Source organism: Bos taurus, chromosome 24, assembly GCF_002263795.3.
Source record: "Bos taurus isolate L1 Dominette 01449 registration number 42190680 breed Hereford chromosome 24, ARS-UCD2.0, whole genome shotgun sequence".
Classification (NCBI taxonomy): domain Eukaryota; kingdom Metazoa; phylum Chordata; class Mammalia; order Artiodactyla; family Bovidae; genus Bos; species Bos taurus.
The window spans coordinates 49864755-49891322 of record NC_037351.1 but is presented as its reverse complement, the minus strand read 5'-3'; the positions used below and the strand labels follow the sequence as shown (position 1 = coordinate 49891322).

At 39.1% G+C, this 26568-nt stretch overlaps 1 protein-coding gene and 1 non-coding gene across 2 annotated transcripts in view; one reads left to right on the top strand and one right to left on the bottom strand.

The window, feature by feature from the left end:
* The window catches only part of CFAP53 (cilia and flagella associated protein 53), a 42659-nt gene that overhangs the window by 6377 nt on the left and 9714 nt on the right, over positions 1-26568 (top strand). Inside the window, exons 4-5 of the mRNA NM_001304576.1 lie at positions 12034-12337; positions 14522-14740. Of these exons, the coding sequence (NP_001291505.1) occupies positions 12034-12337; positions 14522-14740 (523 nt within the window). The remainder of the gene's footprint in view (positions 1-12033; positions 12338-14521; positions 14741-26568) is intronic.
* On the bottom strand, positions 5524-5595 carry TRNAC-ACA (transfer RNA cysteine (anticodon ACA)). The gene has a single exon. It is a non-coding gene; the product is annotated as a tRNA-Cys (tRNA).

Here is a 26568-nt window from a genome sequence, read left to right as displayed (position 1 = left end):
CTCAGTAAACAGTTTGTTTCCATATGGTAGTTCTAGTTTCAATTTTCGAAGGATCTCCATATTGTTTTTCATAATGGTTCTACCAATTTGTATTCCCACCACAGTGTACAAAGGTGTCCTTTTTTCTACATCCTTGCCAACATTTGTCATCTCTTTTCTTTTTTTTAATAGCCGTCCTAACGGGTGTGAGGTGATAATCTCATTGTGGCTTTGATTGGCATTTTTATGGTGATTTGTGATGTTGAGTATCTTTTCACATACTTTTTGGCCATTTGTATGTCTTCTTGGAAAAATGCCTACTCAGGGCTTTTGTTCATTTGTGTAGTCAGATTATTAGTTTTTTGCTATTGAGTTATATGAGTTTCTTAAGTATATTAGATATTAACCTTTTAACAGATACATGATTTGAAAATATTCTTTCCCATTCTGTAGGTTGCCTTTTTACTTTGTTGTTTCCATTGCTGTGAAGAAACTTTTTATTAATAATTGGATATAGTCCCACTTGTTTATTTTTTATTTTGTTGCCTTTGCTTTTAGCATCTTATCCAAAAAATCATTGTCAAGACCAATATCAAGGAGCTTTCCCCTTATGTTTTCTTCTACATATTTTACAGTTTCAGGTCTTAATGTTTAAGTTTTTAATCCATTTTGAGTTAATTTTTGTAAATGGTGATCCAGTTTCATTCTTTTGCCTATGGTCATCCAGTTTTACCAAGGTTGTTTATTGAAGAGACTGTCCTTTCCCCATTGTGTGTTCTTGGCCTCTTTATAAAGGATTGGTTGACCATATATATGATACATGGAATTCTTTCTGGGCCCCCTGTTCTGTTCCACTGCTCTGAAAGTGAAAGTCATTTATTCGTGTCCCACTCTTTGCGACCCCATGGACTATACAGTCCATGGAATTCTCTAGGGCCAGAATACTGGAGTGGGTAGCCTTTCCCTTCTCCAGGGAATCTTCCCAACCCAGGGATTGAACCCAGGTCTCCCACATTGCAGGTGGATTCTTTACCAGCTGAGCCACAAGGGAAGCCCAAGAATACTGGAGTGGGTAGCATATACATTCTCCAGCAGATCTTCCCTACTCAGGAATCTAGCTGGGGTCTCCTTCTTTGCAGGTGGATTCTTTACCAACTGAGTATTGCTCTATTCATCTGTTTTTATGCCACTATCATTACTGTTTTGATTTTTATAGCTTTGTAATATAGTTTGACATCAAATGTGTGATGCTTCCAGCTTTGTTCTTCTTTATCAAGATTGCTTTGGCTATTTGAGATCTTTTGTAATTCAATTGAAATTTTAGGATTTTTTTCTCTTTCTGTGAAAATGCCATTGGAGTTTCGATAGGCATTGCACTGAATGTGTCACTTTGGGTAGTACGGACATTTTATTAATAACAGTATTAATATTCCAATCCAAGGACAAAGGATATCTTTCCATCTATTTGAATCTTCAGTTTCTTTCATCAGTATCTTATAATTTTCAGTATACAGATCTTTAACTTCCTTGCTTAAATTTATTCCTATTTTTATTGTTTTTGAACCTATTGGAAATAGGATTATTTTCTTAATTTTTCTTTCAGGTGGTTCATTTTTAGTGTATAAAAATGCAACTGATTTCTGTTCATTAATTTCAATTCCTATAGCTTTAATGAATTCACTGATTAGTTCTAACACTTTTTGATGGAATCTTTAGGGTTTTCTATATATATAAAGTAAGATCATGTCATCTGCAAACAGACAGTTTTACTTCCACTTTTTCATTTTAGATATATTTATTTCTTTTTCTTGCCTAACTGCTCTGGCTAGGATTTCCAGTACTATGTTGAATAAAAGTGGCAAGAGTGGGCACCATTGTCTTATGCCTGATTTTAAGAAAAAGCCTTCAATTTTTCACTTCTGAACATGATGTTAGCTGTGTGCTAGTTATGTATAGCCTGTTGAGCTACATTCCTTCTACACTTAATTTGTTGAGAGTTTTTTGTATCATAAATTTGTCAAATTTCTTTTGTAGCTAATTAGATGATCATATAATGTTTATCCTTCATTCCGTTAATGTGATGTGGCACATTTACTGATTTGCATATACTTAACTATTCTTGCATTCCAAGGATAAATTGTGCTTGATTATGGTATGTGATTCTTCTAATATGCTAATATTATATTGAGGATTTTCACATTTGTGTTCATTAGGGATATTGAAGTGTTCTCTCTTCTTCATTTTTTGGGGAGGATTTGAGAAGGGTTGGTATTAATTCTTCTTTAAATGTTTGGTAGAACTCACCAGTGAAACCATCTGGTCCTGGGCTTCTTTTTTGGGAGTTTTGACTACTGATTCAGTCTCCTTACTCATTATTGGTCTTTTCAGATTTTCTCTTTTTGTCATGATTCGGTCTTGGTAGGTTATATGTATCTAGGAATTAATCCATTTTTTTAGATTATCTAATTTGTTTGCATATAATTGTTCCTAATAGTCTCTCATGATCCCTTGTATTTTTACAGTATCAGTTGTTAAGTTTCCTCTTTTATTTCTAATTTTATTTATTTGAATCATTCTTTCTTAGCTAGTCCAGCTAAAGATTGTCAATTTTACCTCTTCAAAAAAACAGCTATTAGTTTCATTGATATGTTTTATCATTTTTCTAGTCTCTGTTTCATTTACTTCCGTCCTGATCTTTGTTATTTCCTTTCTTCTGATTACTTTGGGCTTAGTTTATTCTTGATAGTACCTTGAGGTAAAGTCGGATTTTTGAGATCTTTCTTTTCTCTTAATATAGGTGTTTATTGTTATAAACTTTCTTCTTAAGGGGGCTTTTGCTGCATCTCTTAATTTTGGATATTTGTATTTCCATTTTCATTTAAGGTTTTTTTTTAAATTTTATTTTATTTTTAAACTTTACAATATTGTATTGGTTTTGCCAAATATCAAAATGAATCCGCCACAGGTATACATGTGTTCCCCATCCTGAACTCTCCTCCCTCCCCGTACCATCGCTCTATTTCCCCTTTGATTTCTTCTTTGACCCATTGGTTGTTCAGGAGTGTGTTTTTTAAATTTCCACACATCTGTTAATTTTTCCAGCTTTCTTTCTGTTATTGATTGCTACTTTTATGCCATTGTGGTAAAAAAAAAAAAAAAGATACATTATTCAGTCTTTTTAAATTTAAGACTTTTGTGTGATGTGGCATGTGATCTGTCCTGGAGAATGCTCCATGTGTACGTGAGAAGATTATGTATTCTGCTATTAGATGGAATGTTCTGTGTATGTGTGTTAGATTCATTTGATCTAAAGTATACTTCAATCTATTGTTTCCTTATTGATTTTCTGTCTGGATGACCTGTGCACTGCCAAAATGGAATATTGAAGTCTCCTACTATTACTGCACTGCTGTCTGTTTTTCCCTCGATATCTGTTCATCTTTGTTTAATGTATTTAAGTGCTCTGATATTGAGTGCATATACTGCTAACTCCTCGAACAACACAGACTCTGAAGGTCCACTTAAATGTGTTTTCTTCCCGATAAATGTAGTACTATATGATCTGGGATTAGTTGAATCTGCAAATGTGGAACCATGGATATGGAAGGTTGACTATAGAACTTGAGCATCTGTGGATTTTGTTATCTGTGGCAGATCCTCAAGTGAATCTGCTACAGGTATGAAGGAATGACTTTATAATTGTTATATCCTCTTGATGAATTGACTGTGTCTCTTGTTACATCTTTTGTCTTTTGTTACATCTTGTAACATCTTTTGAGTTAAGGTCTATTTTGTCAAAGTGTAGGTACTTCTGCTCTCTTTTGGTTTCTACTTTCATGGAGTATCTTTTTCCATCCCTTGACTTTAAAGATATGTAGCCTTAAACCTGGAGAAGGCAATGGCACCCTACTCCAGTACTCTTGCCTGGCAAACCCCATGGACGGAGGAGCCTAGTAGGCTGCAGTCCATGGGGTTGCTAAGAGTCGGACATGACTGAGCGACTTCCCTTTCACTTTTCACTTTCCTGCATTGGAGAAGGCAATGGCAACCCACTCCAGTGTTCTTGCCTGGAAAATCCCAGGGACGGGGGAGCCTGATGGGCTGCTGTCTATGGGGTCGCACAGAGTTGGACACGACTGAAGCGACTTAGCAGCAGCAGCAGCAGCCTTAAACCTGAAGCAGGTCTGTTATAAGCAGCATGTTGTTGGATCTTGTTTTTTATCCATTTGGCCCCTCTGTCTTTGAATTCTCAGATTTTTTCCTCCTCTTGTTTGTTTGTGTCTGATGTTGATGCTATCTTTTGGATTTTTATTTCATGCATTGTATTTTTCAGCTCCAGAATTTGTTTGGTTCTTTTTGATGATTTCTATCTCTATTGAACTTCTCATTTTGTTCCTATGTTGTTTTCCTGATTTTGTTGAGTCATCTGTCAGTATTCTAACTCACTGATCTTCCTAAAAACAGTTGTTTTGAATTCTTTAGCAGGTAACTTGTACATCTCTATTTCTTTGGGATTGATCACTAGAAAAGCATTGTATTCCTTTGTTGGTGTATATTTTCCTTCATTTTTGTATTCTTTGAAGTCTTGTATGGCTATGTTTGCCTGTGAAGTAGTATTTACCCCTTCCAGCTTTTACTAACTGACTTGAGGAAAGAAATACCTTCACCAATCAGCCTAGCTAGGGATTCTAAGTCTTTCTCATATCCTTTCTGTGGATGCACCTTATCTACACTTGTTGTCTGTAACCCATGTAAAGCACAGCCTCACCTCCTGTCTTTGTTAGGATCTAGATACTCCCTACTGGCTACTGGAGGAGAAAATGCTGTAAGGGGCAAAGGGGAAACTAGGAAGTGGATTTCAATGGACCATTAGTATATTTCCCACTTTATAGTAAATGTTTTTTTTTTTTTCTTTTTTACACAGTAAGAAAAAATGAAGTTTCATAAGTGGTTTGGATTCTTAAAATGTTTATTAATTTGGTAACAATTATAAAGATTTTATAAAGAAATCTTATACAACTGAGTATACAACTTCATGTTGTATACCTTGCTAGTTAGATGAATTAATTCGAATTTTAGAAGAAATAGTTATATCCTGCAACAGTCACCCATGTTATCCATGGGGCATACATTCCAAGATCCCCAGTAAATGTCTGAAACTGAATTCTGTATACATTGTGTTTTTTTCCTATACATTTCCTATACATCCCTGACAAAGTTTAATTTATAGATTAGTTACATTTCAGAGATTAGTAACAATTGCAGATAATAAAATGGAGTGGTTATAACAATATAGTGTAATGTAACTTGTGAATGTGGTCTCCCTCTCTCTCTCTGTGTCTCAAAATATCTTATTGTACTATACTCACCCTTCTTCTTGTGATGATGTGAGATTAATAAAATGTCTAAAAGTGAAAGTGAAGTTGCTCAGTCGTGTCTGACTCTTTGCGACCCCATGGACTGTAGCCTACCAGGCTCCTTCGTCCATGGGATTTTCCAGGCAAGAGTACTGGAGTGGGTTGTCATTTCCTTCTCCAGGAGATCTTCCCTACCCAGGGATTGAACCCAGGTCTCCTGCATTGTAGGCAGACGCTTTACCATCTGAGCCACCAGGGAAGCCCAATGAAATGTCTATATGGTAAGTAAGATGAATGATGGATTGTGACGTGCATGCGTGTGTGTGCGCTAAGTTGCTCCAGTTGTCCAACTCTGTGACCCTGTGGCCCATAGCATGCCAGGCTCCTCTATCCATAGGGATTCTCAAGGCAAGAATACTGGAGTGTTTGCCATACCCTTCTCCAGGGGATCTTCCTGACCCAGGGGTCAAACTCCGGTCCCTTAACCCTCTTAAGCAGGTTCTTCACACTAGTGCCACCCGGGAGGCCCTGTATTGGGATGTAGCGTTAGGCTATTGACCTGACCACAGGTCACCTACTTTGGGTGATTCTGGATCGTTGATCTGTGACGATGCTGATGACTGAATGTCAGGAGCAGAGGATGTCAGTTGTTGGAGATCCTAAGCGGAACAAAGCTGGGTGGTGCAAAGTTTCATCACACTTTAGAACAATGTGCAATTGAAAATTTTTGAACTTTTATTTCTGGAGTTTTCCATTTAATGTTTTCAGAATACAGCTGGCCATGCTGCTGCTGCTGCTAAGTCGCTTCAGTCATGTCCGACTCTGTATGACCCCATAGACGCCAGCCCATCAGGCTCCCCCATCCCTGGGATTCTCCAGGCAAGAACACTGGAGTGGGTTGCCATTTCCTTCTCCAATGCAGGAAAGTGAAAAGTGAAAGGGAAGTTGCTCAGTCATGTCTGACTCTTCACGACCCCATGGACTGCAGCCTACCAGGCTCCTCCGTCCATGGGATTTTCCAGGCAAGAGTACTGGAGTGGGGTGCCATTGCCTTCTCCAACAGCTGACCATGGGTAACAGAAATTGTAGAAAGTGAAATGGTGGATAAGGGAGACTACCATAATTTACTTGAAAGCAAACCATTTTCAGTGTTTTTTAATGCAGTACTTCTAACAGAACTGCAATATAAATACAGTTTAAATTCATCATAAGAGTGAAAGGCCAGGATTAAATTTTGATCAAGGGATACTAAATTATGCCCCATTACTGCAAATATAATTGAAGCTTTAATGTATGTATAAAGCAAGATGAAATTATTCCTCTTCCTCTGCTTCCCCTTCCTCGTCCTTTTAGTATCCCATTGTATAAATATGCCACAGTTTATTCGTTCTCCAGGTTACAGGCATTTCATGTATCTCCAGTTTTGGATCCTTATGAATAAAGCTGCTGTGGACATTCTTGTACATGTCTTCTGGCAGATAAGTACATTAATTTCTTTTAGTATATTTAGTGGCATACCTAGAATATTTGATAACTAGAATGGGTCATTTTTATTGTTCCAGGTCTTCTAAACAGCAAAATTACTTTCAGTAACAATAATGAAAGGAAATGAATAATAACAACAAGATAACCAGTGACTTTTAAAACTTTTTACTTGTAAATAATTATGTATTCATAGAAATTGCAAAGATAGTACAGAAATATATTATTACCCCATTTTTCCTTCAGTGGTTATAACACAATATCATACAAGGAAATTGACATTGGCATAATGTGTGTGTATAATTCTGTGCCATTTTATCATGTATGTAGATCCATCTAATACCCCACACAATCAAGATACAGAACTATTCCATCACCACATGGGTCTTCCTGTGCTTCCCTTTATAGTCACAGCTACCACTCTCACCATCATCTTCATAATTTCCTGATATTGTATATTTGAACTTGTACAGTATGTGATCTGTCAAAATTGGCCTTTTCAGTCAATGAATTGTCTTTGAAGTTCATCTAAATTGCTGCAGTATTAATAGTTTGTCATTTTTATTGCTGAGAGGTATTCCATTGTGTGGATGTATTTAAATTTCTGTAAACCATTAACTTATGTACATTTTGATTGTTTCTAGTTTTTATCTATTATGAATGAATCTAATATCAACATTTGTGTTCATATATTTGTGTGAACATAAGTTTTCCTTTCTCTCAGATAATTGCCATATGCTGGTCTTATATGTATGCTTAATTTTGTAAGAAACTAATAAATTATTTTCCAACATGGCTGTATGATTTTATAATTCTACTAGTAATGTATAAAAGATCAAGTTTTTTTCATATCTTTGCCAGCTTTTGATACTGTCATTATTAGGACAGAGGTGTGCAGTGATATTTCACTGTGGCCTTAATTGGCATTTCCTTAATGGGTTGTGATGTTGAACAACTTTTCATATGCTTATTTGCCATGTGTATATTCAATTTGGTGAAATGTATCTTCATGTCTTTTGCCCATTTTCTAATTGGATTAGCTATTGAGTAGTAAGAATTCTTTATATATTCCAGATATGAGCCCTTTGTAGGATATATAGTTTTGAAATATTTTGTCCTGGCCTGTAGCTTATTTTTTTTTTTTTAATCCTCTTAATGGGGTCTTTCACAGAGAAAAAATTTTTAATTTTGATGAAATCCAATATTTCGATTTTTCTTTTACAGATCATGCTTTCAAGTTCATTGTGAAAAAAATTTTTGTATCCCCTCCTCTTGTATTGCCCCTTCCCACTTGCCTCTCTCCAGTGGTAACTACTAGTTTGATTTCTGTATCCATGAGTCTGCTTCTTTTTTGTTATATTCACTAGCTTGTTGTATTTTCTAGATTCCACATATAAGTGATAACATACAGTATTTCTCTTTCTCTGACTTATTTTACTTAGCATAATACCCTCCAAGTCCATCCATTTTGCTGCAGATGGCAAAATTTTATTCTTTTTTATGGCTGAGTAGTCTGTTGTCTGTATGTACCACATCTTCTTTATCCATTCATCTGTTAATGGACACTTGCGTTGCTTTCATATCTTGACAATTATAAATAATGCTGCTATCATTGTGGTTCATGTGTCTTTTTGAATTAGTGTTTTTAGCTTTTAGGTTTTTTTTGTTGTTGTTTGTTTTTTTCTGATATGTACACAGGTGTGTAATTGTTGGGTCATATGGTAGTTTTATTTTAGTTTTTTGAGAAGCGCTCATACTGTCCTCCACCATGGCTGCATAACATCCTTGCCAGCTTTGTTATTTGTGTTCTTTTTCATGATAGCCATTCGGACAAGCAAGTGCAACTGGAATCTCATTGTGGTTTTTTTCCTTTTCCTCTTGGTCACACTGTGTCCCTGACCAGGGATTGAAACCAGGCTCTTGGCAGTGAAAACATGATGTCCTAACCACTGGACTCCAGGGAGTTCTCTCACTGTGGTTTTGATTTGCATTTCCCTGATGATACGCTAATCATCTTTTCATGTGCCTGTTGGCTATTTGCATGTCCTCTTTGGAAAAATGTCTTCAGTTCCTCTGTCCATTTAAAATTTTTTTTTTAATTGAGTTGTATAGGTTGTTTTTATATGTTGGATATTAACCCCTTATCAGTCATGTCATTTGCAAATGTTTTCTCTATTCGGTAGCTTGTCCCTTCATTTTGTCAGTGGATACCTGTGCTACCCAATATTGCTCTGTGCCTTCATTTCCTCATCTGCAAACTGAGGATAAAATAATAGTAATAATGAGCTTACAATAGTGTTTGCTGCAATATTGGTTGTTATGAAGATTGTAAGAGTTCAGACATGTAAACTGCTTAGAACAGTGCCTGGCAAATAATAGGCACTTAATAACTATTGTTAATAATATTATTACTCCTGGCTTTGTGACTTGGAAAGAAATTTTGGCTCCCTGAGATTTGATTTCTTTAACTCTGAAATGGGGATAATACTTGCTTATAAGGTCCTTATGAGGATGAAATAAGATTTTATATGTAAAAGTACCATGTAAAGCACCGACAAAAAGTTTTCCTCTTATCAGTAATTATTATCATTAAAATAGGTATTCTATTTGTTACTTTTTAGCTCAGCTCATTTTAATTTTTGTGGCTAGCTAATTTATATGATATAGTTACATATAATAACCTCATATAATTTATAAATAATATTGTGGGTGCTTAGAATTTTTTTTACTGAAAGACATGCATAATCAAAAAAGTTTGAAGACCTACTGATCTGAAAAAATGAATATGATATGAGCTCTTTCATATGGTGTCACTTCTGGCCTTCTTGGCAGCATGTATCATCAACTAACTGCCTTAAGAATGTTTTTGTACTCTGGTTTTATATTAAGGAAGGAATTACCTTAAAAAAATCATTAGCAATAAACAGAAAGAGTGACAGAAACCATGTTCATTGCAACATTGTAATTAAAGTCAGAAGTAACCTTTATGTTCATCAAACAGGGGAATGTTTAAATAAACTGTGATGTATTTATAGACTCTAGTCTCTACTATGCAGCTTATTAAACTATAATAAAGTTTTGAAGTTAGAAAATATTTTAAAGAACATTTCATGAGAAAACACTCCCAATAAAATGATAGGTGGAAAAATTAAAATACAGGAGATATAGATATGCAGAAAGACCCCAATTCTAGTAAAAAGATGCATACATAGGAAAGAAATATATATTAACATACTAATAGTGTTTATCTCTTAATAGTAGGACTAGCATTATTTATGGAGAAGGCAATGGCACCCCACTCCAGTACTCTTGCCTGGAAAATCCCATGGGTGGAGGACCCTGGTGGGCCCACAGTCCATGGGGTCGCCAAGAGTCGGACACGACTGAGCGACTTCACTTTCATGCATTGGAGAAGGAAATGGCAACCCACTCCAGTGTTCTTGCCTGGAGAATCCCAGGGACGGGGGAGCCTGGTGGGCTGCCGTCTATGGGGTCACACAGAGTCGGACACGACTGAAGCGACTTAGCAGCAGCAGCAGCAGCAGCATTATTTATAGTGTCTTTCATAATTTTATTTTCTAGTTTTTCTGCAATGAGCATGTATTGGTTTTATACTTAGGAAGAAAGAGTTTGTTTTATTTTAAATAAAAATTTTAAATATAAGCCATATTTCTTCTTATTCTTAGGTTTTAGATTTCCATTAATTGAATAGCTTTGTTAGAATGTGAATCATGGGATTGAGAAGGACTTTAGTAAGTTATCATGGCCAAATCTGAGAATTTCACAGGTGAATTCTAGACAGATGAATTTTTTTTTTTCAGTGTTAAAGTGTGTGGTTTGTTTTTTTTTTGTAACCTAGTAACTTCAGCTTCTGTTATCTATTGCACCTTCCACAGAATGTGGATGGCTGGTATGTTGCTAATCAGTATAATTATGTATCAGTTAAACCAACAATTATTTATTGGCCATTGGGTAAGTAGTATGGGTCATATGTTCCTGAAATATATCCTGAGTCCCAGCTCTCACAGAGATTCATTTTGAGGAGTGAGACTAATCCTCATCAAATGGTAAACAATACTCAGCTGCATCTGATAAATGTCATTTTGTGTGATATTGGCCACACAATAATAAGAGTAATAGAGTTTAGACCTCATCCTTTCTTTCAGTCTTAGCAATTCAAATTTCTTTAAAATTCTTTGTAGAACTCATTCTCCAGACTACAGCTTCTTTGTGTAGAATTTGATTTAGAAGACAGGAAGAATTGATGTTGTTTTGTTTTGTTTTGTTTTAAAAAAAGCCTTCCCATCAAATGTTCTCTCAAACTTGTCTAAATGTCAGAACCACATGAGGCACTCTTAAAAAAATGCAGATGGGACTTATCCCCTGATATTCAGGTTTAACAAGTCTGATCTGGAGGAAAGGAAGAGTGGAGTTTAGAAAATATAGCTGAATAATTCTACAGTACAGTCAGTGTTGAATTTTACAGCTCTTATATTAAAAATGGGCTCAATGAAGAACATCTGAAGAAAGCTGAAGAAAGAATAAGGTGTAAAGACTTACTGAAATAACATTTCCTCTTGAATGGTGACATAAACCTAGTTGCCGAAAGGCGAGAACAGGACTGTTTTCTCAACTCTAACGGTAAGCCCTTTAGTGGACATGTGTCCTGCCCTGCCTGGAATCCAGAGGCAATAGGGAAGCGTCACCGTGATCATGCAGACTCTATCCTTGGATCTCTTCTTGGGTGTACACGCAGGGTCTCTTTCTACCAAAGCCTTAACCTAACTGTAATGTTGCAGGGACGTGTTCCTCTTCTGTTTCCTCTGTAGTAATCACAGTAATTACCATTCACTCAGCTCCTATTATCTACCAGGTATTTACATCCATTTATCTCTGAACCTTAGCAGAACCTTAAAAGACAGTTCTTTTACAGATATAAAAATAAGCTCAGATGGATCGAGTTTGTGACCCAAGGTCACACAGGAAACGTCAGAACTAGGATTCAGAGGCTGCTCCGCTTGACTACAGGGCCTGGATTTTGTCTGTGGCATCCTGGTGTCTTCCTCCTTGCTGCTCCCCTGTGTGTATCCGCACTCAGATGGCCTACATCCAGTTCTTTAACTTTCTCACTTCAGTATCTGACAGTGCAGATTTGTGCCTAAAGAGAGCAATGTTTTATGAAAGGCTCGATTTCTTTTTTAAATTGCCCTTTCAGGGAACGCTGCCAGGAGCTCCGCGCTGAGCTGTTTTGTATCCATCAGAAGGCTGTGTGTGAGGAGCGTAAAGCTCAGATAGCGTTTAACGAGGAGCTGAAAAGGCAGAAGGTGGTGGAAGAACAGATGTTCTCAAAGCTCTGGGAGGAAGACCGCCTGGCCAAAGAGAGGCGAGAGGCTAAGGAGGAGAGGAGGCAGAAGGAGCTCGTGGAGAACACGCGCCTGGGGCTAAATGCCCAGGTCACCAGCATCCAGGCGCAAAGGCAGGCGGCACAGCGGCTGAAGGAGGAAGAGGCACTACTTGTGGTGGGTCTTTTTCAGACGCCTGTGGTGGAATGGTGAACTCAGTGGGTAAATACCTGTTTGCAGGCCTGCTTAAGAAAAGGAGAATTTTATTCAAGCCAAACCAAGGATTATAATACGGGAGACAGACTCTCAGAAGCTCTGCGAGTTGCTCTGCCTGTTAGTGGTTGAAGGCACATTCATATATATACCTTTTCAAGTCAAAGGGTCATACATCAAAATGACACACTGGTATTTTACATAAAGTTCATCGAATATAAATAGTCCAGATAAGCACATAGAAAGCAACCAGTAAGTCACCATGACCTCTTACAGAATTCGGAAAGAATACTAATCTAAGAAGTTCCATTACTAGTGTCAGAAGAAAGGAAATAAAAATTGATCTTTACGGTGAAGAAGGCATTCCCATCTTCGAGGAAGTCTGGTTAGTGTGTAATGAAGATGCATATTTCACTGTAAAGAGGGAGGGAGGAGGCCCAAACTGGCAGAGAGAATTTTATGTTTAAATTTTCTTGTTTATCCTAAAAATATAAATTTTCTTTTATCACTATCCTCAACCCTAACCCCTAGCAGCCACCAATAGGTTCTTTAACACTATTTTTTTGTAATTTATATGTTATATAAATTCCACCCTTTTAATGTTATAATAATAACGTGTTATAACAATACTGTTATATTAAATAATAATAATATGAGCATTTTCAAATGCACAGAAGTGGAGAGTCCCATGAGCCCTTGTGTACCAATCTCACAGTTTCAACAGCTGTTATATTTTGATATATTGATTTCCTGTATTCTACCCCTTCCATTATTGACTTACAATTTGTCCCACATGTGTCATTTCCCCTTTAAATACATTCTTGTTGTTGAGTATGTATCTCAACAACAATATAACTAAGAAGTTTTCTTATACATTTCAAACCTAAAAAAATTAATAATAATTCATTGTTATCATCTAAAATCAGTATCAAATTTCCACTATTGTCTGTTATTTGACATTTAAATTGGGATCCAAACATTGCTGTCCTGTCATAAGTCTTTTTGAAAGAGTGCCTGTTTATCATTCAAATCTGGGCATATTTGAGATTAGAAGGGGTGTAGTTAGTTCAGTGCCTCAGCATAACAGTGTAAAATCAGAACTAACCTGGGGAAACTGAGACAGTAGACTACTTGTAGGTTTCTTAGTCTTGAACAATTCTCTCCTATTTCCATCTCTATCTGTTTCATAGTTTGAGTTGGATGATTGCTGCTTCCTGTAGTCAATCTTACTTTTTAAAAAATGTGACCTGCTATACCACTGGCTTTTATGTTTGATGTCCACTGTTTTGCCTTAAATACTGCAGAGCATTTTCACTTATATTAGCTCATTTGACTTTCACAATTCAGTGTGGATTTACTGCTCATGGCATTAATGGAAAAGCCTAGCATATAACTCTCTTCTCACCAGCCAGAAATCATGGTATTTATGGCTGCTGTGAGTCTCAGATCAAGTCAGCTGGGACTTGTATCTCTCCTCACTATAACTGTGTCATCTCCTGTCCCAGCTGGGAAAGGACTTATCCTTCCAGGAGAGTTCAAATGCCTTTGGTGGGAGGATTAATGCCTCAATTTATACCATACCCAGATTTTCTACCAAACTCCCAACACCCAGCAGCATTGGTGCCCCAGTTAAAACTGCTTGATTGGTAAGCCAGCCAGAAGGGTCAGATAGATAAGAAAATGAGAGGAATGGGGAGTACTTTTAAAGAACAAAATGCTTAATTTACTTTTGTATATTTGACTGATGTGCACATTTCCATTCTTAGACTCTAATTGCTGGTTAATAGTGTATCCAAATCTAGATATACAGATACGCATGGAGGACTAAAGTCTGGAAGGTCAACACGCCAAAATGTTGAGAATGGTAGTAGGTGAATGATTACCAAGAATAAGTGATTTATCGTTATACTTTTCTGCATTTTGAACTCCATACTATTTATTGGTTTATGATCACACACAGCAATTTCACAAAGCCTTATTGTTGATTCAGCAATGAAAAGTCAAGTTTTATGTCTCATAATCCCTTTACACCCAGGAGTGTGTGCTTTCCAAGAAACCCTTTATTCTCACCTCTTAAATGAAATGCATTAACTTTTTTGTTTTGTCCAACTGTATTGATGCATTATCTTCATTATTATTCCACCTTAGGAAAATGAAAATGCACAGGTGAAACTTGAGAATGAACAGGATAAGCTAAAGAAACAGAAGACAAAACAGGAAATAAGGGCTGCTTTGCAAAAAGCCCTCCAAGAGAAGATGGAGCGTATGCAGCAGGAATACAGAGAAGAGCAGGATTTGAACATGAAGCTCATGCAAAATGCCCTTCAAAGTTTACAGGAGGAGACTGATAAAAAGAAGCAAAAAAAAGTAAGATGCTTACTCAATGCCTATTATGTGCTGGAGAGGTTCCTTGTTGAGCTGTCAGTCTTATGGGAGTCAGCCATGTGTAGAATAAACCATAACACTGCTTCTGTAAGTGTGGTCCATGAACCACAGCATGAGTGTCATCTAGAAGGATGTTAGAAATTCATCGGCTCCAGAATCAGAATCCCCAAATTCAGGTCTATGGCAGGGACAAGAAGCCTGTCTTTTAACAAGGTCTCCCAGGTGATTCTGATGCTCGGTCTGTTTTGAGAACTCCTACTCTATAGCTTTGGAGAAGGCAATGGCACCCCACTCCAGTACTCTTGCCTGGAAAATCCCATGGATGGGAGGAGCCTGGTGGGCTGTAGTCCATGGGGTCGCTAAGAGTTGGGCACGATTGAGCAACTTCACTTTCACATTTCACTTTCATGCATTGGAGAAGGAAATGGCAACCCACTCCAGTGTTCTTGCCTGGAGAATCCCAGGGACTGGGGAGCCTGGTGGGCTGCCGTCTATGGGGTCGCACAGAGTCGGACACAACTGAAGCGACTTAGCAGCAGCAGCAGCACTCTATAGCTTGGTGTTAGTACTGTGATAGCAGGATGGCGTCACAGGAAGTAGAGTGACTAAGTATGTCCAGAAACTGGGGAGACTTCACTGAAGAAGGGGCGTTCAAGCTGGACTTTGAAGGAAGTCTAGTTTTGACAGCAAAGAGAGTAGAGAAAATCACTCCAATATTTATTTAGTTGTTCCTTTGAAATTTATATTGAACTCTTTAGCGTGTTGTATTTTTCCTAAAGGTATTACGATTTGTTTTGTTTTGTTTCAGTTGACTTTACTTTTCAGGGAAGTTTTAGGTTCACAGCAAAAGTGAGCAACAGGTACAGAAATTTCCCATATGCTCCTGCCCCAACACATGCATTGCCTTCCCCATTCACAACATTCTCCACCAGAGTGGTACATTTGTTACAATCGATGAGCCTACACATCATTATCGCCTAAATTTCATAGTTTATAATAGTAGGGTCCACTCTTTGGTGTTGTGTATCTATAGATTTGGGCAAGTGTGTGATGACGTGTATCTACCTTGAGAGTATCATACAGAGTAATTTCAGTAGCCTAGAAATCCTCTGTGCTCCCCATGTTCTTCCCCCTTTCTACCCCAAATCCTTGGAAATCTGATATTTTTGCTGTCTCCATAGTTTTGCCTTTTCCAGATGGTCATATCTTTGGAATTACATAGTTTATAGGTTTTTCATGTTTTCTTTCACTAACTAATATGCTTCTAAGTTCCCTCCATATCTTTTCATAGCTTCATAGCTCTTCTATCACTGAATATATTCCATTGTGGGGATGTACTACAGTATATTTATCCATTTACCTTCTGAAGGACATCCTTGATTGTTTTGGTGATTATGAATAAAGTTGGGCTTCCCAGGTGACGCTAGTGATAAAGAATCCACCTACCAATGTAAGAGACTTAAGAGATGCAGGTTTGATCCCTGGGTCAAGAAGATCCTCTGGAGGAGGGCATCGCAACCCACTCCAGTATTCTTTCCTGGAGAATCTCATGGATGAGGAGCCTGGCAGGCTGTAGTTCATGGAGTTGCAAAGAGTTGGACACGACTGAGTGACTTAGCACAGCACAGCACATGAAAAAGTTGCTATTCACATTCTTATGCAGATTTTGTGTGCACATAAGTTTTCAAACTCATTTGGGTAAACAACATGAGCATGTTTGCTGAAGCATGTAAGAGATGTGTAGTTTTATAATTGCCAAACTGTCTTCCTAAGTGTCTATACTCTTTTGCATTCCCACCAGTAATGAATGAGAGCGCCTGTTGCTCAGCATCCTGGTCAGTATTTGGTGTTGTCAGTTTTCTAGATTTGGGCTGTTCCAATAGGTGTGTATTGGTGTCTCATTACTGTTTAATTTTAATTTCCCTGATGTCATGTGATATGGAGCATTAAGGGTTCCAAACCCAGTTCCAGTGTGTGAGGTAGACTTCAGGCAATACTCAGACAAGAGCTGGGTATCCTATCAGTTCAGTCGCTCAGTTGGGTCCAACCCTTTGCGACCCCATGGACTGCAGCACACCAGGCTTCCCTGTCCTTCACCAGCTCCCAGAGTTTACTCAAACTCATGTCCATTGAGTAGGTATTGCCATCCAACCATCTCATCCTCTGTCATCCCCTTCTCCTCCCACCTTCAATCTTTCCCAGCATCAGGGTCTTTTCTAATGAGTCAGTTCTTCACATCAGGTGGCCAAAGTGTTGGAGTTTCAGCTTCAGCATCTGTCCTTCCAATGAATATTCAAGGTGGATTTCCTTTAGGATTGACTGGTTTGATCTCCTTGCTCTCCAAGGGACTCTCAAGAGTCTTCTCCACAGTTCAAAAGCATCAATTCTTCAGTGCTCAGCCTTCTTTATGGTCCAACTCTCATATCCATAGGGTGTCCTATAACTCAGCTCAGTTCTGGTGTTGTCGACCCAAAGGTAGCATCAGATTCCACAGTACAAGGAGCAGTTCTATAAAACTGCCCCCCACCTCAGATGCCGGTTTTGAGCCTAGATAGTTACCTGTGCTTCTTACCACCTGGCTACAAACTGAAAGTTCAGGTGATCACTCTCCAACTCAGGATGCCAACTACAAATCCAGGTTCTTCCCTGACAGACGCTGTAAATCAGAAGTTCCCGCAGACCCTCCTTTGTGTTCGATTAATTGGCTAGAACACCTGACAGAACTCAGGAAATCAGTTTTCTCACTGGATTAACCAGTTTATTACAAAAGATATTAAAGGATACAAATAAACAGCCAGATGAAGAGATATATAAGATGAGGAGGTCCTGAACAAAGGAGCTTCTGTCCTCATGGAGTTTGGGTCATGGCCTGGTGAAATCATTCTGGTTCCCCAACCTGAAGCTTTCTGAACCCTCTCTTTTGGGATTTTCATATAGGCTTCATTACATAGACATGATTGGTTAAGTCATTGCCATTGGGTGATTGATTCACTCTCCAAACCTTCTCCTCGGCCCAGAGATCAGGGAACTGGGACTGAAAGTTTCAATGCAATAACCACGCAGTTGGTTCTCCTGGCAAACTTAGGTGTGATCCAGAAGTCACCTCATTAACATAACAAAAGACAACTTTATTGCTTTCATTACTTAGGAAATTCTAAGGATTTTAGGAGCTCTGCCAGAAACGAGGATAAAGATCAAATATATAATTTTTTAAGATGAATGGGTGTTGGATTCTGTCAAATGTTTTTCCTGTATTTATTGATATGATCATGTGGTTTTTCTTCTTTAGCTTGTTGATGTGATGAATTACATTAATTGATTTTTGAATATTGAACCAACCTTACTACCTAGGATAAATCTTACTTGGTCATGTTGTATAATTCTTTTTATACATTGTTGGATTCAATTTACTAATATTTTGTTGAGGATTTTTGCATCTATGTTCATGAGAAAGATAAGTATATAATTTTGTTTTTTCATAATATCTTTTTTCACTTTTGGTATTAGGGTAATTCTGGCTTCATAGGATGAGTTAGGAAATATTCCTTCTGCTTCTATTGTGAAAGAGGTTGTAGAGATTTGGTATAATCCCTTCCTTAAATGTTTGGTAGAATTCACCAGTGAACTCATCAGGGACCAATGCTTTCTGTTTCAGAAAGTTATTAATTATTAATTCAGTTTTTTAATAATAGATATAGGCCTATTCAGAGTGTCCTTTTCTTCTTGTGTGAATTTTGGCAGATTGTATCTTTCAAAGAATTGGTTCATTTTCTTTAGGATATCAAATTGTAGGCATAGAGTTGTTCATAGTATTTCTTATCCTTTTTAATGGCCACGGGGTTTGTCAATATAGTGCTGTCCATGCTTTCATTTCTGATCTTAATTTTTGTCCTCTCCTTGGCCTCTGTGGGCATTAAGAGCGGTGCTTGCCTGATCCAAAGCCAAAGTCTCCTCAGGCCAAGCAGGCCCCTCTAGGGCCAAACGCTGCCCCCATCAAAGCCTCCTCTGGCTGCCCTGGCCCCAGTGGGCCTAAGCGCCACCCCTGCCACAGCCTCCTCCAGCCCCATAGGTCCTAGGGACCCTTGAGTGGGTCCAGGTACGTGACTACTGCAGTCCTGGGACATGACCTCAGCAGATCTGCACCAGTGGCCTAGTGAAAATGACCTGAGAGTCATCAGGGCCATTTGTCAGCATAGCCATGGTTAAGGTGGAAGACAGAGCAGTGCCAACAACAGTGTACTTTCTGAGCCTGCAAGTGTGTGAAAGGGGACACAACAGAGCACATTCCCAGGTGTACAGCCCGAGAGGAGGAATCCTCAGAGGCCCCTCTCCCAGTGGAGTGCTCCAAGCCCACCGACGTTGCACTGCAGATAAGAAACACAGCTAAGAAACAGATCTCAGGGCCTCTGTGTCAACAACTATGAGCACATCATGCCCCTGACAGGGCGGTGATGACCGCAGAGCCAAGGGGAGGCCCTGCTCAGTAACCATCTCACCCACCATGTGGCAGACTTCAGAAGCAAGAGGAACTACAGTCCTGCAGCCTGCAGAAAGGAGACCACAAGCACAGTAAGTTAGACAAAATTAGATGACAGAGAAATCTGCTGCAGATGAAGGAATAAGATAAAAATCTGTAAGAACAATTAAATGAAGAGGAGATAGGCAATCTACTTGAAAAAGAATTCAGAATAGTGATAGTAAAGATGATCCAAGATTTCAGAAAAAGAATGGAGGCACAGATTAAGAAGATGCAAGAGATGTTTAACGAAGACCCAGAAGAACTAAAGAACAAACAGAGATGAACAATAGAATAACTGAAATGAAAAACACTCTGGAAGGAATCAATAGCAGAATAACCGAGACAGAAGAACAGGTAAGTGAGCTGGAAGACAGAATGGTGGAAAGCACTGCCATGGAACAGAATAAAGGAAAAAGAATGAAAAGAAATGAGGACAGTCTCAGAGACCCCTGGGACAACATTAGATGCACCAACATTCACATTATAGGGATCTTAGAAGAAGTGAAAGAGATGGAAGAGAAAGGGCCTGAGAAAATATTTGAAGAGATTATAGAAGGCAGTGGCACCCCACTCCAATACTCTTGCCTGGCAAATCCCATGGATGGTGGAGCCTGGTAGGCTGCAGTCCATGGGGTCGCTAAGAGTCGGACACAACTGAGCGACTTCACTTTCACTTTTCACTTTCATGCATTGGAGAAGAAAATGGCAACCCACTCCAGTGTTCTTGCCTGGAGAATCCCAGGGGTGGGAGAGCCTGGTGGGCTGCCGTCTATGGGGTCTCACAGAGTTGGACACACTGAAGTGACTTAGCAGCAGCAGCATAGTCGAAAACTTCCATAACATGGGAAATGAAATAGTAACCCAAGTCCAGGAAGTTCAGAGAGTCCCATACAGAATAAACCCAAGGAGGACCACACCTAGACACGTGTTAATCAAACTAACAAAAATCAAACACAAAGAAAAAAATTTTAAAAACAACAAGAGGAAAGCAACAAATAACATGCAAGGGAATTCCCATAAGGTTGTCAGCTGTTTTTTCAGCAGAAACTCTGCAGGAGGGAGTGGCATGATATATTTAAAGTAATGAAAGGGATAAATCTACAACGAGGAATACTCTACCCAGCAAGGCTCTTATTCAGCTTTGACAGAGAAACCAAAAACTTTACAGACTACACAAGCTAATAGAATTCAGCACCACCAAACCAGCTTTACCTCAAATTCTGAAGGGATTCTTTATGCAGGAAACGTAAGAGAACAAAAGATGAAGGGAATAAAGACCTACAAAAACAAAGCCAGAACAATTAAGAAAATGGCAATAGAAACACATATATTGATAATGGCCTTAAATGTAAATAGATTAAATGCTCCAACCAAAAGACACAGACTGGCTGAATGTATATAAAAACAAGACTCATTGCTGCCAACAAGAGACCCTTTTCAGACCTAGAGACACAAACAGACTAAAATATTTTTATGTCCATGCAAAGGGGTCTTCTTTGGGCCAGCAATTTGGATACTGGCCAAAGGTAGGAGATAGTTGCTTTGGAGCAAGAGGTTGTTTATCTCTTCATCTAATGTCAGGTAGGGGCCCAGCCCTGCTGATAGAGCCAGCTAGATCCCAGGGCCCTTTTTGGATTTCATATCCTATTGTGGTTGGCAACCACTAGGTTGAGGGCCACTTTTCCACACTCTGAGATCCACACAGTTCAGCTAGGGGGTCCTGGAGCTATACTTTCAATCTCTTGTAAAACTTGTGATGAATTTTTAATTAGTCTTTTATAACCTGAATAGTGAGGCATAGCCAGTGGCCCTAGTCATCTTCTGGGTCAATAAAATCTGTAAAATGATTCTAAGCAATTTGGCGGGAGCTTGTCCTCTCAGGCTTTCAATCATATTGCATGCACAACCCACCCTTGACTGGACCACCAGCAAGTGGAAGACAGAGAGACATTGAATAATCAAAATGGTTAAGGGAGTACTCATCTGGTGAGTGGATGTGGATGCCATCCTCTCTAATGTCAAAGGAGTGGGGGTTTGCTTTCAGTACTAACAGGGAAGTCTTTGGAGATGACTGGTAAGTACATATTGGAGAAGGCAATGGCACCTTACTCTAGTACTCTTGCTTGGTAAATCCCATGGACGGAGGAGCCTGGTAGGCTACAGTCTGTGGGGTCGTGAAGAGTTGGACATGACTGAGTGACTTCACTTTCACTTTTCACTTTCATGCATTGGAGAAGGAAATGGTAACCCACTCCAGTGTTCTTGCCTGGAGAATCCCAGGGACGGGGGAGCCTGGTACGCTGCCGTCTCTGGGTTTGTACAGAGTCAGACACGACTGAAGTGACTTAGCAGCAGCAGCAGCAGCACAGCCTGGGGCCAAATTTCTGTCCGTTTGGGGCACAATATATAACTGTATAAAAACTTGAGGAATATGTCTTTGATTAGGCCCTTGTGGCCACTGATGCGAAGAGCTGACTCATTTGAAAAGACCCTCATGTTGGGAAAGATTGAAGGCAGGAAGAGAAGGGGACGACAGAGGATGAGATGGTTAGATGGCATCACCGATTCAATGGACATGAGTTTGGGTAAACTCCAGGAATCGGTGATGGGCAGGGAGGCCTGGTGTGCTGCAGTCCATGGGGTCGGACACAACTGAGCGACCAAACTGAACTGAGGCCAGTGTGCCTTTTTGTGAGTCTAACCTCTGGAGGCTGAGCCTAAGTAGAATTCCACAAGATTCCATATGCTAGAGCCCATGACAGAACAACCGGGGAGGTGAGGTGGGTACTTGGATCTGAATCTCCATTGGTGTGTCAAAGGGGCTGAGCACATGCTTGATTAAGAAGGAGATTACATAATGCAAAGTAGCCAGCAGGCCTTCAAGTGAAGGTATGGATGATGGTGGTGCATACCTATTAGATCTTGTGAAGGGCAACAGCAGCCTGATAAAATCAAGATGCCATCTGGAATAGTCTGTCATCTGGGGCATATGTCTCCACCAAGGATATTTCCAGACATTTTTGGGGGACAAAGGAATCAATTATCTACCACCAGTTTGGTTAGAGCTGGGATAAAGGGCATGCTACACCTGGATGCCAGTCAGTAAGTGCTATCATTCCCCCGTGGCCTTATATAATATGGGTCCACTCTGTTAGTCGGTATGGCACTGAGGAATAGTCATGTCCAGGGTTGTTCTTGATACTTTGTGCCCAGGGATGTAATTTGGATGAGTCTGTCATGTTACTATAAGCTTCTGGTGTTTGCTGTTGTGCGTATGTGTGTGTAGTGACCTGAGTGATCATAACTGACATGCGTGAGTTGGCTATTTCTTTCTAAATGGAGGCGCCCCATATGTACTTTCCCCAAATCATGAAGTTATCCTTTTGCCAGTGCCTAGACTAGACTGTGAATCCTTTGGCTACCTCCCGGATGTGAGTAAAAATGTGTGCCCTTATGAGTCTCATTTTTATGGCCTGTTATAGATCCAGGCACACTGCCCCTCACTCTGCCAACTGAGCTGAGCCACAAGAGCTGTCCACGAGAGCGCACTAGGGATGCGCCACGGCCTATGTTTACAATGGTGGTGCTTCCAATGGTGAAGAACACCAACTCCCTTTCTGTGGCAGGAAATTGGTTGTGAGGGGTTCCCCAAGCTGCTACAGGGACTGGCATGAGTGTGCCACTAGCTGCACCTTGCTGTCAGTGAGCAAAGGGCTGGGCATGGGGGAAAATTACATTTTCCTGTAGTTTGGAAATACCCTTGACATCAGATTTAGTCCTTTCCTGAAGGTGCCATTTCTATTTTAACAGTAAGGCCTCGGTGGCTTTATTGAACCTCTGCTGGGTTGAATCCCCCAAAACGTGGAAGAGCATGTACTCTTGAGGCCTTGTACTTTGAGGGGATTCTCTATAGGAAGAATTATCTGGATTGGGGGTCAATTGGAGCCTCTTCAGGATTGGAGATGAAATCTAGGTCATGTGGGTTGCTCTATTCAAAGAAGTGATAGATTCATTGGACAAAACCCATCTTACAGAGGGGAGTTGGGCCTTATCTAGTATTTTCCACCAGCTTTGAGTCTTTGTGGTAATAAAGGTAGAGGGTAAGCTCAGCACTAAGCCTTAAAAATCCCATTAAGCAGGGGAAGGGATTCTCTTTCTGTAACTTTAGGGTGGTACCTTTGGATTTGGAGTCTTCCTAGTCACTGGACTGAAGATGGAAATGGCAACCCAGTCCAGTATTCTTGCCTGGAGAATCCCATGGACAGAGGAGCCTGGCGGGCTACAGTCCATGGGGTCACAAGAGTCGGACACGACTGAGTGACTTTCACTACTACTACTACTAGTCACTGGAAACCTTGATTATGGTATTTCACTTTTCCTACATGGAAGACTAGAGGTTGCCCAGGCTTGATCCCTCAGATCAGTGAACCTCTGATAAAACCCCAGCAGGTTAAGCTTTGGTTAAATACTTTACCCTGAGGGCAAACCTCATTAAGAAGAATAGAATGCTCTAGTGTATTTCAGAATAGTATATTTTCCCCTCCCCTTGCCATACACATGAAGGAATTTTTCTCAGATATTTACTGTGAGAAACTCGTAGAACTCCAGGAGGTAAAATTCACAAAAGTTGTGGGGTCCCCCTGGGCCACTGGGTCCCCTTAGAGTTTTTAACTCAGAGTTGTCCACACTTGAGCCTCCAACCAACCTCATTTTGTTTTCAATTTGCATTTCAACAATAGCTAATGATGTTGACCAACTTTTAATATGCTTGCTTGTATCCTCTTCAGTGAAATATCTTCTGATATCTTTTGCCCAGTTTTTTAATTGAATTATTTCTCTCTTTCTTTTCCTTCCTCCCTTCCTCTGTTCCTTTCTTTCTTACTATTTTTGTTGTTCAGCTTTTTGTTCTCAATTGAATCGTCTTATTTTATTTAACAACTTCACTAAGGTATCATTCATAAGACATACAATTCATCCATCTAAAATGCACATTTCAATGGGTTTTAGTGCCACTGTCACCACAGGTGCTTTTAGAACCTTTTTTGTTATCCCACTTTCTCTCTTCCTCTTCACCCCTAGACCAGAGCAACTATTAATAGCCTTCCTATCTCTGTTGAGTTCCTATTCTGGACTTTCATATGAATGAAATTGTATATCATGGGATCTTTTGACTGGGTTCTTTCACTTCGGTTCAGTTGCTCAGTCATGTCTGACTCTTTGCAGCCCTGTGGACTACAGCACGCCACGTTTCCTGCCTTCAATCTTTCTCAGCATCAGGGCCTTTTCTAATGAGTCAGTTCGTTGCATCAGGTGGCCAAACTATTGGAGTTTCAGCTTCAGCGTCAGTCCTTCCAGTGAATATTCAAGACTTATTTCCTTTAGGATGGACTGGTTTGATCTCCTTGCTGTCCAAGGGACTCTCAAGAGTCTTCTCCAACACCACAGTTCAAAAGCATCAATTCTTCAGTGTTCAACTTTCTTTATAGTCCAACTCTCACATCCATAATGTTTTTAAGGTTTATCCATGTTGTAGACTGTATGAGTACTTCATGACTTTATATGACTGAATAATATCTCATTGTATGGATATATCATATTTTGTTTATGTTTGTCCTTGATGGACATTGTTGCTATTTTGAATAATGTTAATATGAGCATTCATATGTGAATTTTTGTTTGGACATATATTTTTGTTTCTCTTGGGCATATACCAAGGAGTAGAATTACTGACTTTATGTTTAAACCTGTGAATAATCTCCAAATTGTTTTCCAAAGTGGCTTCACTGTGTTATATTCTCATACACTTTACAAGAGTTCTGATTTTTCCACATGCTTGTAAACATTGGTTGTTGTCTGTCTTTTTTACTTTAACCATCCTAGTTTGTCTGAAGTGATATGTCACTATGGTTTTTATTTGCATTTCTCTAATGACTAATGATTTTGAGCCTCTTTTTCTGTGCATGTTGGCCATTTGTATATCTTCCATGGACTAATCTATCTAAAGGTTGCTGACGTCTTAAGAAGTCTATTCAGGTTATTTGCCCAGTTTTTAATTGGGTTGTCTTTTTATTATTGAGTTGTAGGAGTTCTTTATATGTCCTAGATACAAATTCCTTATCACATAGGGTTAGTGTTAGTCACTCAGTCATGCCCAGCTCTTTGCAACCCCGTGGACTGCAGCCCACCAGACTCCTCTGTCCATGGGATTTTCCAGGCAAGGATACTGGAGTGACTTATGCATAAGTCATCTGTAAATATTTTTCTCATTCTGTGGGTGTCCCTTAAAGTAAAAAAGTTTTAAATTTTGATGAAGTAAAATTTATCTGTATTTCCTGTTGTTGCTTGTGCTTTTAGTGTCATATCTAATCAAACACTTTTCTTACACTCAAGGTCTTGAAGATGTCCTATGTTTTGTTCTTAAAATCTTAGTTTTAGCTCTTACATTTAGGCCTTTGATCCATTTTGAGTTAACTTTTGTATGTGGTATGAGGTAGAGGCCCAACTTCATTCTTTGGCATGTAGATACCCAATTTTCCCAGCACCATTTGTTGAAGAGAGATTTTTTCCTCTTTTGAATTGTCTTGGAACTCTTGTCAAAAATCAATTGACAGTAAACGTGAGAATTTATTTTGGACTCTCACTTCTATTTCATTAATCTATATGTCTCAATGACTATAGCTTTGTAGTAAGTTTGAAATCAGGAAATGTGAATTTTCCAATTTTGTTCTTCTTTTTCAAGTTGTTTTGGCTGTTCTGGCTCCCTTGTATTTCCATATGAATTTAGGATCAGTTTGTTGATTTCTGCAAAGAAATAAATTGGGATTTCTATAGGAAATATTTTGAATTTATAGACCAGTTTGGGAACAGTTGCCATTTTAACAATATTGTCTTTTGACCCATGAACATAGGCTGTCTTTCCATTTATTTAGGTCTTCTTTAACCAGCAATGCTTCTTAATAAGGTTTGTACTTTTTGTTAAATTATTCCCAAAAGTATGAAACTTATGTATACAAGCCATTCTGAGGGTGCAGCTACACTCTCAGACCTTGCTAGGTTCTGAGAGTTCTACCTCAGATCTATGATATTCTCAAAAGAGATCATATCAGAGGTTGGATAATGACACAAATATACTACAATGAAAGACAGAAGCCACCTGAAAATGACTGTATTATAAAGCCAGTCTGGGGCCTGAGCTGCACATTCAAATCACCTAGGGAACTTAAAAGCTATCCATTGGAAAGGAATCCCTAGTTGTGAGACTTAGCCCTTAGTACTTTTTAAAGCTCTCTAA